General features: G+C 47.6%; 1 protein-coding gene across 2 annotated transcripts in view; it reads right to left on the minus strand.

Annotated features, from left to right (window-relative positions):
• The window catches only part of LOC130267272 (histidine--tRNA ligase, cytoplasmic-like), a 93,793-nt gene that overhangs the window by 12,726 nt on the left and 67,964 nt on the right, over nt 1-13,103 (minus strand). For both annotated transcript variants that reach the window (XM_056516738.1, XM_056516737.1), the window contains exon 10: nt 6,079-6,206. In XM_056516738.1, the coding sequence (XP_056372713.1) occupies nt 6,079-6,206 (128 nt within the window). The remainder of the gene's footprint in view (nt 1-6,078; nt 6,207-13,103) is intronic.

The raw sequence follows: 13,103 nt of genomic DNA on the forward strand, positions 1-13,103 counted from the left end.
CCAGAATGCTGAACTGCAATGACCGGGACATCGCCTTACGACTGCTCCGTCGCTTGCCAGAGCTCACCTTCAATGGATCTCCGGTGTCGATATTCCCTGACTTCTCCCAGGACCTGCAGAAGAAGCGTGCCACCTTCCAAGCGGTGAAGCGGAAGCTGAGGGACATGGCGATACCTTATTCTATGGTGTACCCAGCCCGACTGAGGGTCATGGACGGTGAGAGGGCCATCTTCTTCATTACCCCGCAGGAGGCTGACGAGTGGGCCTCAAGGAGGCGCAATGTGAGGGGCTGAGGTCCTGAACGCCATCTGGGCCCGGCTGGGCCCTGCTGTTTATTGCACTGTCTGGAGCTCCCGTACTGCCGGTGAACTGTGAGTACTGCTGTCTACAGTGACTTGCTTCTGGGTCCCCTGGTGTGCCCCTGTACCCATCTCCCGGTCCCCTCATGGCCTACTCCCCCTTGAGCATATACACTCTGGGATGCACCCAACTGCCACCTTCACCCGTGGACTTTCACTCTCCGTACCTGCATACCCCACCTGGATACCCCACCCGACCTTGCTGTCCTACCCCCCCCCCCCCCCCCATGGACTGCCCCTCAGTAACTGTATGCTCCCTCTCATGCCGGACCTATGCAGACCCCTTCCTCATGCTGCCCTGTGCCCAACGGACCCTGCATCCTCCCTGTACCGTTTATCCCTTTCCCCTATGCTGGACTTCCCCGCAGGGGACCTGGTACTACACTGGTGAATGTTGCCATACACCCGTGACTGCAGCAGTTCTGATGACCCGCTACCACTCTGCTGATGGGACTTGAAGCCCGGTTGATACCTCAGGACTGCATGTTACCCTGAACTGCTCATACTCGCTACACTGTGCGGCATATTGCCCGGATTATGGCCCACCCGTATTTCCCCTTGTTTATGTACCCTAGTTAATTGATGGTGCTGCTGTTTGTCCCTGATGGCAGATTGTGAGGTCTCGTTTCCCTGCGACCTTGATTAACACGGTTCCCCCCCGTATTATACATCTTCTCTGGGCCTTAGGCCATTGGCCTTATGCATGTTGCATCTGTTTATGACCCTCTTGTTTTGTCTTTGTCTAGTGTTTTGTGTCTGTTTCGTTTTCTGTACGTCCCGGTCGGGCTGCCTGCCCTTTTTCCCTCTTCCCTGCGCTCCTTCTCTGTGGTTTCCCTGCTCTTCCACTCCCTTCTGTCATCCCCCTACCTGCCCCCTCTTCTACTTTCATGTCGGGTACTCGTTTTACCCCTGTTCCTCTTCTCTCACCGTTCCTTTCATTTCAGCTTCACTCTCTCCACATGGCGAATGTTAGGTATCTTTCGTGGAATGTGAGGGGTCTTGGCTGTCCTCGTAAGCGATCTCTGGTGTATGCCACTATACGTAAGTACCAACCAACTGTGGTTTGTTTGCAGGAGACGCACTTAATTGCCCCTAACACTCGGTGGTTGTCTAGGCCCTGGGTGCAATGGACGCTACACTCTTGCCACACCTCACATTCCAGGGGAGTCTCTTTTATGATACACAAATCCCTGAGGTGGGAGGCGAGGCACACTCGGGTTGACCCTGAGGGCAGGTATGTGTTCATTTTTTCACTTATTGACAATTCCCCCTATGTCCTCTTGGGTATTTATGTCCCTCCTCCTGCTGCCCTGGAGGTTCTCCACCAAGCTGCAGTTTTCGCTGCCTCTTTTCCAGGGGCTAGAGTTCTCTGCATGGGTGACTTCAATAATGTGTTGGACCCAGCTTTGGATAGGAGAGGGGTTGGCATTGTTCCTTCCTTTTCCCCGACTCCGCTAAGCGCCCTGGTTCAGGAACTAGGTTGGAGGGACACCTTTCGGCATTTACATCCCCATGCCCGTGTATATTCTTGTCAGGCCGCTAGCGGCAACTCCCTTTCGCGCATAGATATGATGTTGGGTAACCCACTTGTACTCCCTATGGTCCAGGCTGTGGCGTATGTTACTAGGGGGGTCTCCGATCACTCCCCTCTCCTACTGACCCTACAGACCCCTGGCCCTTCTAATATCCGAAGCTGGAAATTAAATCCTTATTGGTTGTCCTTATTTGGCCCTCATGATGGTATACCTGTACAACTATCCATGTTCTTTGTAGATCATGATGGGGTTGATGACCTCATCTTAGTATGGGAAACCACTAAAGCATTCCTACGGGGGTGTTTACAATCGGCCATATCTTATATTAAAAGGGAGGCGATGAGGGAGGAGTCTGAGCTGGGGGACCGTTGTGCTGACCTGGAGAAGACTTACATCACTGACCCGACCGATGACAATCAAACTGTATGGCTGCATGCGGGGCGACAGTACTTACATTGTTTGCAGGAGAAAGCGGCTCGTAAGCTTTTTTTTACCCAACAGAAGGCCTTTGAGATGGGAAATCAGTCCAGTAGATTACTAGCTCACCTTATACACCAGAACGCCCAGTCTCCGACGGTACTACAGGTCCGTTCGGTGGATGGGACTGTGTTGACTACTACTTCCCAGATATCTGACAGATTTGTCTCCTTCTACTCTGATTTATACACCTCTCAGGCCACCTACTCCTCACGGGAACTGTCTGACTACCTGGATGACATCACATTCCCTCGACTGTCCGCTGTCAGTGCCTCCTCTCTGGAGTCGGAGCTGACTATAGAAGAATTGGAGGATGCCTTGGGTGCCCTGGCGAGAGGTAAGTCGCCGGGCCCCGATGGCATTCCAGTGGAAGTTTACCAGCAATACAAGGAGCAGCTGGCTCCGGTGCTGCTGGCCATGTATAACTATGCGTTTGCCTCTGACGTGTTGCCCGAGTCCTTTTATGATGCTACTATAGTGGTCATTTTGAAGCCGGATTAGGACGCCTTAGAATGTTCTTCGTACAGGCCCATTTCCCTCCTCAATTTAGATTATAAGTTGCTCGCTAAAATACTCTCCCTTCGGCTGAATCGAGTTATTTTGGAAATCATTCATGCAGATCAATCAGGCTTTATGCCTGGGAGGTCCACATCTGATAACATCAGGAGGGTCCAGACACTCACCCAAATAGGTGCTACTGGGGGGAGGGATTGGGCGCTGGCCTCTTTAGACACGGCTAAGGCTTTCGACTCCGTTGAGTGGTCCTTCCTGCTGGAAACTCTTCGGAGATTTGGCTTCGGACCTAACTTTATAAAATGGATTTCCCTTTTATATAGATCCCCGAGGGCACGTATGTCCAACGGTGCTCTTTCTCCTTATTTTTCCCTGGGCAGGGGCACGCGACAGGGGTGCCCTATCTCTCCCCTATTATTTGCTATTGCTATTGAACCTTTGGCCCTCCGGATCCGTCAGCATTCGGGATACGCTGGTATAAGCATTGGCTCGAGGGAGGATAGGGTAGGCCTGTATGCTGACGACATGATCTTATTCATGTCTGATCCTGCGTGCACTCTGGCTTTGGGGATTGGCCTCATTGACAACTTTGGGGTTTACTCGGGTCTTAGGATCAATTGGAGCAAGTCGGTGTATATGCCCATCAAAGATTCTCCAGTAGGGAGTTGTTTACATGGCCTACGGGTTGTAGATCAGTTCAAATATTTAGGCATCATTATCAACAGGCGGTTTGGGGAGGATCACCAGACGAACATTCTACCTCTTCTATCCTATGTCCGTGCCAAATTCCGGACCTGGGCTGCCCTGCCCCTTTCTGTTGCGGGCCGCATTAATCTCATAAAAATGGTGGTCCTCCCCAAGTGTCTTTATCTGTTAGAGCATGCGTCAGCCATAGTACCAGTCTCCTTTTTTAGGCAGCTGCATTCTCTCTTTCCCCCGTTTATTTGGGGCTGTAATAGATCCAAGCTGAAACTGACCACATTGCAACGACCTAGAACTCAGGGAGGTATGTCACTACCCGATCTACAGTTATATTACATGGCTTGCCAGCTCAGGTATCTTAGACACTGGGTCTCCTTGCAGCCCCTCCCCAATAGTGAGCATCACCTTGCCCACAGTCTACACCTCTCTCACCTGTGGCCCGTCTTGGAGGGTAGGGTTGGCCTGGGGGGCCCTTGGCTTCCTTTGCATAGACTGGCCCTGAAACTCTGGACCTATGCTAAACGTTTATTTGTCTTTACGGACAACCTGTTGGATAGACAACTGTGGCATGATCCTACGTTGCCGCACTTCTCTGACCAACTGGATCCGCACTTTTGGAGGTCCTATGGTGTGATCTCCGTTGGTGATGTCTATGATGGTAGTGCCTTTAGGGACTTCCAGTACTTTATTGACGTTAAATCTGTCCCCAGACGATCATTTTACCGATACCTCCAGCTCAGACACGCCTTTCAAGTACAATTCCCTAGGTCTAGTGCTCCATTCTCTCACTTCCCGGTTATTGGGGTGTTCAACACTCAGGGGCCCCGGGGACTTATATCGGCTCTATATACTGCCCTTTTGAACGCTAAGATGGGGGGGGAGCCGCTGTCGGTCGAGGCGCGCTGGAGGAGCTGTGTAGCTGACATGACTGATGAGGAGTGGGATGATGCCCTCTCCTCACATCTGTACGTCTCACCTTCTATCAACAACAGACTGATTCAGCTGTACATGTTCCACCAGTCGTACCTCACCCCGATACGCTTGACTAAAATGGGTAGGCGCCCAGACTCATCTTGCCACCGTTGTGGACATCCTGACTCTGACTTTATGCACATGATGTGGTCCTGCCATTATATAGCATCATTCTGGTCCGAGGTGATACAGTTTCTTAATTCCTTAACTCGACGACCAGTGCCGATGCTCCCGAGGCACTGCCTTTTGGGTCTTTTTGATGAGGAACTGTGGTCGCCAGCTGAGATCATCTTCCTCAGGGAGGTTCTCTTCCTTGCACGCAAGGCCATAGCATTGCGTTGGATGGACTCTAGGACTCCCACGGTTGCTGGTTGGAAGGCCCTCGTGAACACCTCAGTGAACTATGAGTATCTGGTTTACAAACATCGTAAGAACCCTGCCAAGTTCTATAAAATATGGGCGTCCTGGTGTGCCTCCCCCATGTTCAATACACGGTATCCAGGTTCTTGGCAGCAAGAGACCTCATTCTATCACAGTCTTCTTCCCCGGCTACTTGATTTCTCTTTTCTCGTCTGACCTAGGCTGATATTTCCCCCTTTCTTTGTTTCTCTTTCTCCTTTTTCCCTCTCTCTCTTCCTTTCCCCCTTACTTTCTCTTTTTTCCCTCCCCCCCCCCTTTTTTATTTTTTATTTATTTATTTATTTATTTTTCTTCTCTCTCTCCTTCTCATCTCCCTCCTCCTTTTCCCCCTTCCTCCCTGACCTGGACGGATTTGTGTGGTGTTTTTGCATTTGTAGTGTCTCGTCTTTGTGTTTGTCTTTGTTTCCCTTTCCATAGTTCTTGCGTTCCCACCAAACGGTGGTTGGTTTTAATGTTTTTTTGTGTTTCAGTTGATTCATTGCTGATGTATCTGCTCGTGTCATGCTGATGAATGATCATCCTTTTTCGGATGATACCTGTATTTCTCACCGCCAGCTTTTGATACTCTCCGTCTGTATTTATTGTGTTGAGCACTTACATTGCAATAAAAACAGTTTTAAAAAAAAAAAAAAAAAAAAAAAAAAAAAACTGAATTGGTCCCTGAAAATTCAGATTTAGAAATTTACTTGAAAAATTGGAAAATTGCTGCTAAACTTTGAAGCCCTCTAAAAACATGTCAACTTTATAATGTCAATTAAAAATAGACATATTGTACATGTGAATCAATATATAATTTATTTGGTATGTCTATTTTCCTTACAAGCAGAGAGTTTCAAAGTTATAAAAATGCTAAATTTTCAAATTTTTCATGAAATTTTGGAATTTTTCACCAAGAAATGATTCAAGTATCGACAAAGATTTACCACTAACATAAAGTAGAATATGACACTAAAAACAATCTCAGAATCAAAATTTATAAGTAAAAGAATCCCAGAGTTACTAATGCATAAAGTGATAGAGGTCAGATTTGCAAAAAATGCTCCTGTCCTTAGGGTCATAATGGTCTCCGTCCAAGGGGTTAAAATGTTTTATGTTCATACCTTATCTGCAACGCCAAAGATTTCCAAGTAGTGGTGAAGTAGTTTTAGGTCATTCAGTGCTTCCATCGCCCTTGTGTTCTGAGATATCGCTGAATCGTTCCATAAGTGTTCTAGAAGAGCCAAGCCACCTAAGCAGAAAACAAAATAATACTACAAAATATATGTTGCTTGTGCTTATAACAATAATGACTACTGTTGTAATGGTCATTAAAGCTCAAGTCTACCCTTAATACTGATTCTGTATACACAGTCTGGACCCTCCAGAGGCAAAATAAAATTTGGTGTATTATTAAAGAGGTTATCCAACCTCATATAAATCAATGGCCCATCAGCAGGATAGGCCACCAATATTAGGCCATCGGAGGTCTGACTTCTGGCCCCAAGGCTGATTAGCTGTTGAAGGGGCCATGGCACTTGTTTGAGTTCCACAGCCTCTTCAAAGTTCTTGCTGTAATTTTAGTAGCCTTGGTGATAAGTGCCACAGTTTCATCCTATTCAAGTGAACAGGGCAGTGCAGCAGTACCTTACACCACCACTACTAACAGTATGGCAGTGAAGATACAAGCGCTACTAAATATTAGAGAAGCTGCAGCACTTGCAGGGGAACTGAGGCCCCTTCAAACAGCAAATCGGCAGGGTGTCGGAAGTCAAACCCCTACTGATTTGATACGGATGTCCTATCCTTAGGATGGTCCATTCATTTCATCAGACAGGATAACCTATTTAAGGTCCAAACAGGTTTAATCAATTAAGGGGTTATTGTAAATGACACATATGTATGCCATTGGTTGACAGCATAACTTAGAACACATCAGGATAATTCTCATTGGAAAGTGTTGGTTTTTCAGCATAGTTTCTGTTAGGGAATGTTTCATCATATATTGCTGCAATATCGGCTGCAGATATTTCCTTTACAACGGAGGCAAAGATATAAGAAAACTCAGAATTATATATGAACATGCTCTATGTCACTCTCCTTTGAAACTATTAACTTAAAAAAATATAGAAAGTGTAAGGCTGTGTTCACACTTGCGTCTGAAGCTCCCATCAATTTTTCTTTGATGGGAAATAAAGTGCAGAGTTTCCTTCCAATACAAAAGGACTCCACAACAGAGTCTGATCAGCTCCATTATATGTCAATAGAGTCCATCAGCGACATTGGTATGATGGACCCAGCACTGAGATCCAATATAAATGTATACCACAAAACAGATGTGAACAGAGCCTAACAGAGATAAAACATCTGTATCAATTGATCATGTTTCACGCATACATTGCAGTGTGACCCTATATTGTCACAGAATTTAATCAGTCAAATGATCAGTCATTAGTGTCCCTTGTATCACGATCACTAGTGTCTCCCTCATCTCACCTCGTGTCACGACCATTAGTGTCCCTCATGTCATGCTTTAATGGAGTTCTCTGGAAATATCCTTAGGTTAGGCTCATGAATATTTATTTGATCAGGGGGTGGAGGGGAAGGGGGAGATGAAGGGGTTGAACTGCTATTAATAGCTCATCTATGTTTCAGTTTTTATAAAAACATTGGGCTTTGTTCCCACAAATTTTTTTTTTTTTTCTTAACTGTAAAATAGCCCAAAAACTGTAAAATCCCCTCATTGAATTTGATCAGAAAAAATCTCTTTGTGTAATTTAGTGTAATTTAAGGGGTATTCCAGGATTTTTTTTTATTTGACTATGCTACAGGGGCTGTAAAGTTAGTGTAGTTCATAATATAGTGTCTGTACCTGTGTGTGACGGTTTTCTCACAATTCTTATGTGATTTTCACCCCAATATTTATTTTTAACAGCATACAAAATGACTGTTGTCTCAGATTTTTCCCAGGTTGCAATGCGGCCGAGACCTGACTTTACTAGTCAGCTGATGACAGGGAGCCTGTCTGCTTCAATGGGTGGAGCGATTGCTTGGTGGGAGAGAGATCATTCTGCAACTAATTGTATTTTTGCAACAGCTGTAGGCACCCCAATTGAATACCACTGGTCTTTTGAATGGATGCAGCTCATTTATGTTTCAATGGGTGGAGAGGCTGATGTGTAGGGAGGGAGGAAAATGGAATTATGGGATTTGTAGGCAAAGATGGAAAATCAAACAGGAAATACCAGTTCACAAAAAGCTAGTCAAAGTGTTATGTTAATCTCACAACATAGCCATTTAGCCCCCAAGACAAGCACAAATCCTTCCTAAGCATGGCTAGGTATGTACTAAAATCACCATATGGTGGATAACCTCTTTAAGTTGCACATTAAAGGGGTATTCCGGGCAAAAACCTCTTATCCCCTATCGAAAGGATAGGGCATAAGATGTCTGACTGCGGGGGGCCCGCCGCTGGGACCCCCCGTGATGTCCCTGCAGCAGCCCGCATTCTATGTGTAGCTGCGTCTGAAGTTTTGGAAACCTCCGGGCTTCCGAGACGGGGACGTGACGTCATGCCACGCCCCCTCCATTCATTTGTATGGAAGGGGGCGTAATAGCCGCAATGCCCCCTCCCATAGACATAAATGGAGGGGGCGTGGCGTGACATCCCCGTCTTGGAAGCCCCGAGGTTTCCGAAACTTCAGACGCAGCTACGCATAGAATGCGGGCTGCTGCAGGGAGATCACGGGGGTTCCAGCGGAGGGCCCCCCGTGATCCTTTCGATAGGGGATAAGATGTTTTTGCCCGGAATACCCCTTTAAGTGCAAGGGAGTTCTTTCTGGCTATAGCTTTTGCTGTCACCCCAGAACGTCTGATGCAAATAGGAAAAGACCCCAATAAATTAACACCAGCTCCTTCAATATTTGGTATGCTCGTATGGCTGTTAAGTTTGATATGCGGACCCCCGTACCCACATAAAAAATCTGAATAAATCATTGCTATACGGGTCTGATAGGAAAATGTATATGCAAGAGCTGAAACGCAGTAAATTTTACTACGTTATGGTTAGTAAATGAAAGGGTCTCTTATTCTGTATACACAAAAAAGCAAAGGAGATCGTTTTAGCAAAATCCCCAGATAGTTCACTACTGAACATCCAGGTCCCTGCATGTTAAACATATAATTCTGCACTTTTATGGCGTAATGCAATGTGTAGATGGTTTATCACTGGTGAAAGCAGCAGCGGATGTGTCAGTCTCCGTGGATCACAGTCCAGCTAGGTGACTCTCCTCGATAGATCAGTGGTGAAAAGTCAATCGTGTTATCATATGCATCGGTCTGAGTTATATAGTAGCAATGTAAATTGGGGAGTTGTCAGGAGACTGCCCTGTCCGGTGGCATCTCAACCGAACGAAAAACTTCCAGCTGGAGGATAATTGCGGCGGTGCCAAGTGTGACGTCGCTACAGGGAGCCATGGAGGATAAAACCTCATCCAACAAAAAAAAAAATTTTAAGACTCTAAAAATGTATAAGCAGGAACGTAATCTTTAGAGATTAGAAAATTTGATTAGTCTGATTCGCCGTATTTTCGGAAAAAATTGGGTTCGGTCTGAATCGCGGCGAATCTATTAAAAATGGCTATTACTGCCCTACAGAGAGCCTAAATAAGGGTGTAGAACATTTTGCCTTGCTGTAACATGCATAGGGTGTGTGCTGGGTTAGTGAAATAATACTGTTATTCAGTATGACATGCAGATTAGATGCGTAGCTATTAGAATCACTGTCGCAGAGCGGCACAATGACAGAGCCTGGAGGTGGCATCAGTATGAGGAGACCATATAATGGCTGAATAACCAAGCCTGGAGTGGCAACAGCCTGACGAGACCATAGGGCCTCACAATTGAAAAGATTAAAGATATTTTTTAACATTTAAATTGAAGATTTAAAATAGATGAACCTCAAAAGTTTTATTTAATGTGCCAGCAGCATGAGGAGACCACATGACGGTACAATGACACAGCCTGGAGGTGGCGGATGCATGAGGAGACCATATAGTGGTTGAATGACACAGCCTGGCGTTGTTGGCAGCAAGAACAGACCATATAAGGGCTGAATTACACAGCCTGGAGTTGACGGCAGCATGAGGAGACCATATAGTGGCTGAATGATAGCCTGGAAGTGGCAGCAGCATGAGAACATATGGTGGCAGAATGAGACAGCCTGGAGCTGGCATTAGCATGAGGAGAACATATGGTGGCAGTATGAGACAGCCTGGAGGTGGCATCAGCAGCATCAGGAGTCCGGAAAGTTACCCGGTGACATGGGGGGGGGGGGGCAGGGCAATACCAGTACCCGGTGACGAAGGTGGGTGAAAAAAGGAGAACTTGGCATCAGATGTGTGGCATCAGGCGGGTGGCAGGATCAGAATAGTAGCTGAGGCAGGTAGGCAGAAGAAAATGGTCTCTTTTGTAAAAGTGTTAGTGTGCACAAGTAATTATTGGGGATATGCATTGCGTAAAACTTAACTTTTATAAATATGCTTAGGATAAAATATATGTATCCCAATTTTTTTTTAAATCAAACAAAAGGAAAGGTGTGCAAAAAATACCATGTGCCACCTACACCACCAAGTATTGATGTGATGCAAAGACCTCTAAAAGGTGGAAGGGAACAACGTATGATCCATTACAGGGGGTAAAAACTTCCCCTGTAAGGCCCTACTCCAGCATTATTAAAGGGGTTGTGCGCTGCCCTGCAGTTTGGAGCTCTGCTCACAGCGTCCGGAAGTTCATTACTCCGAACGCTGTGTGCGGGCTTCCATGTTCGCAGCCGCTGTCACATCACGAGGGGGCGGGCGAGACGTCACAAAGGGGCCGGGCGTGACGTCACGCCCGGCGGCTGCGAACACGAAAGCCCGCACACAGCATTCGGAGTAATGAACTTCCGGATGCTGTGAGTGGAGCTCCGAACTGCAGGGCAGCGCACAATCCCTTTAATTCCCTTCTTGGCAAGTGTTACTCGCCCTAAAAAGGGTGGCCCCACACAGGAACCTCTCCCTATTTCCACCTGCAAACACTGCCATTTCCCAGGGTTTTTAGGTGGAAATAGGGAGAGGTCCCTGTTTGGATCCGCCTTTTTTAAGACAAGCAACACTTTCCTAGAAAAGGTGGAAGCAGGTGGGGGTAAAAAGGTGGAAGCAGGTGGAAGGTGAGCACAGAGGACCCCCGAGTCAGACCTCAGAGAGGATGGATGATGGTGCAGGTAGGCATCAGCCAACTGACTACGCAGGATGTCTCTGTAGTAGGTCAGTTTGTCCTCCCTCTCAGTGGGTGTAAAAATGGCCCCCATTTTGTGCCGGTAACAAGTGTCCAATAAGGTGGAGAGCCAGAAGTCATCCCGCTGCTGAATGGTGACAATTCGGTGGTTACTACGCAAGCGAGCATGCATCAAGCCATTTGTGCAAGTGACTTGGAGGGACTCCCTGCCTCCATCTCCACTGCATGCTGAACTGTGTCTGGGTCCTCTGTCTGGCCTACCTCATAACCCTCTAGCTGCTCCTCCTCCTCTCCTGTCAGATTACTAGAAAAAACGCTCATCTCGCAAAACCTAAACTGTGCTCCACTGTGCCCCTCGCCCTCCTCCTCCAGTTCAGTCCCCACAGGGCTCATGTGGCCGTGAGATGTAGATGCCACGTCTCCCGTGCCCTGACCAGCCATAGTTTCAAACACATGTTGTAGTAAATGAAGCAGTGGAATGACGTTTTTCATCCCGTAATCCTGGCGACTGGCTAATAATGTGGCTTCCTCAAAGGGCCTGAGCAAACGGCAGGTATCATGTATGAGCTGCCACTGGTTGACATTGAAGTTACAGAGGGAAGTCCTCTATCCGCTTGGAACATCAAGTAATCGGTGATTGTTTTTCTCTGTTCGTATAGTCGGTCTAACATATGGAGGGTGGAATTCCAATGTGTGGAAACGTTGCAAATCAGACTATGTTGGGGGATGCCATTCTGACGCTGCAGCTCAAAGAGAGTGTGCTTTGCGGTGTATGCAAAGTTTCCTTCCCATAGTTAGGATGTCTTACAGATGGGGGGGGGGGGGGACACTTCAGGAACCACTTGACAACCAGATTTAACACGTGTGCCATGCAGGGCGCATGTCTCAGGCTTCCTTGTCGCAGCGCAGACATGGTGTTCTTCCCGTTGTCGGTCACCATGGTTCCCACTTCCAGTTTTTGTGGAGTTAGCCATGATTCGATTTCTTGATGAAATGACTTTTAACAGTTTATCCCCTGTGTGACTCCATTCGCCAAGGCAAACCATGTGAAGAACAGCGTGACATCGCCGTGCCCTGCACACATGGTATGCTGGAGGGGCACTGAGACTTGTCCGTGCAGTGGAGGCTGAGGACACAGTGGAGGATGAGGTGGAATCGCACACTGTCACAGGACCAATGGCCTGAGAGCGTGGAAGCGGCGTGACCTGTCCAAGTTGGCATTGTGGCTGTGCAGGAACCACATTCACCCAGTGGGCCATAAAGAACATGTATGGTCCCTGACTGTAGTTACAGCTCCACACGTCGGTGCTGCCGTGCACTTTGGTACACGCCCACAGACTCAGGGACTGGCCCACCTTTTGTTCCACAAAACTGTGCAGGGCTGGTACTGCATTCTTCGCAAAGAAATGATGGCTTGGGACTCTACACCATGGCTTGGCACAAGCCATCAGTTCTCTGAAAGGTGCAACACTTGAAAAGGGAGGGACTGCAGCACCAGCAACTTGGACAGGAGAACATTCAGCTTCTGCACCATTGGATGAGTGGGCGCATGCTGTTTTCTCTTGGACATGGCTTCGCCGATGGATTGCTGGCAGAATGACTGACCTGAAGTAGGAGGAGCAGGAGCATCTGGAGCGAAAGAAGATAGGTATGACACAAAGCTCCCTTCAGCTGAGGTGGTGGAGCCTTGGCTGGCTGAAAGAGGGAGCGGCGTGCCACTGGGTGATGCAGCAGGCTGGACCACCACATCAGAGCCATGGTTCTCCCAGGCCGCTTTATGGTGACGCTGCATATGTTGACGCAGGGCCGTGGTGCCAACATTGGGACCCTGGCCACGCTTCAACTTCTGCCGTCACATCTTGCATGTGGCCAG

The sequence above is a fragment of the Hyla sarda genome, chromosome 4 (assembly GCF_029499605.1).
Source record: "Hyla sarda isolate aHylSar1 chromosome 4, aHylSar1.hap1, whole genome shotgun sequence".
In the NCBI taxonomy this organism is placed as follows: domain Eukaryota; kingdom Metazoa; phylum Chordata; class Amphibia; order Anura; family Hylidae; genus Hyla; species Hyla sarda.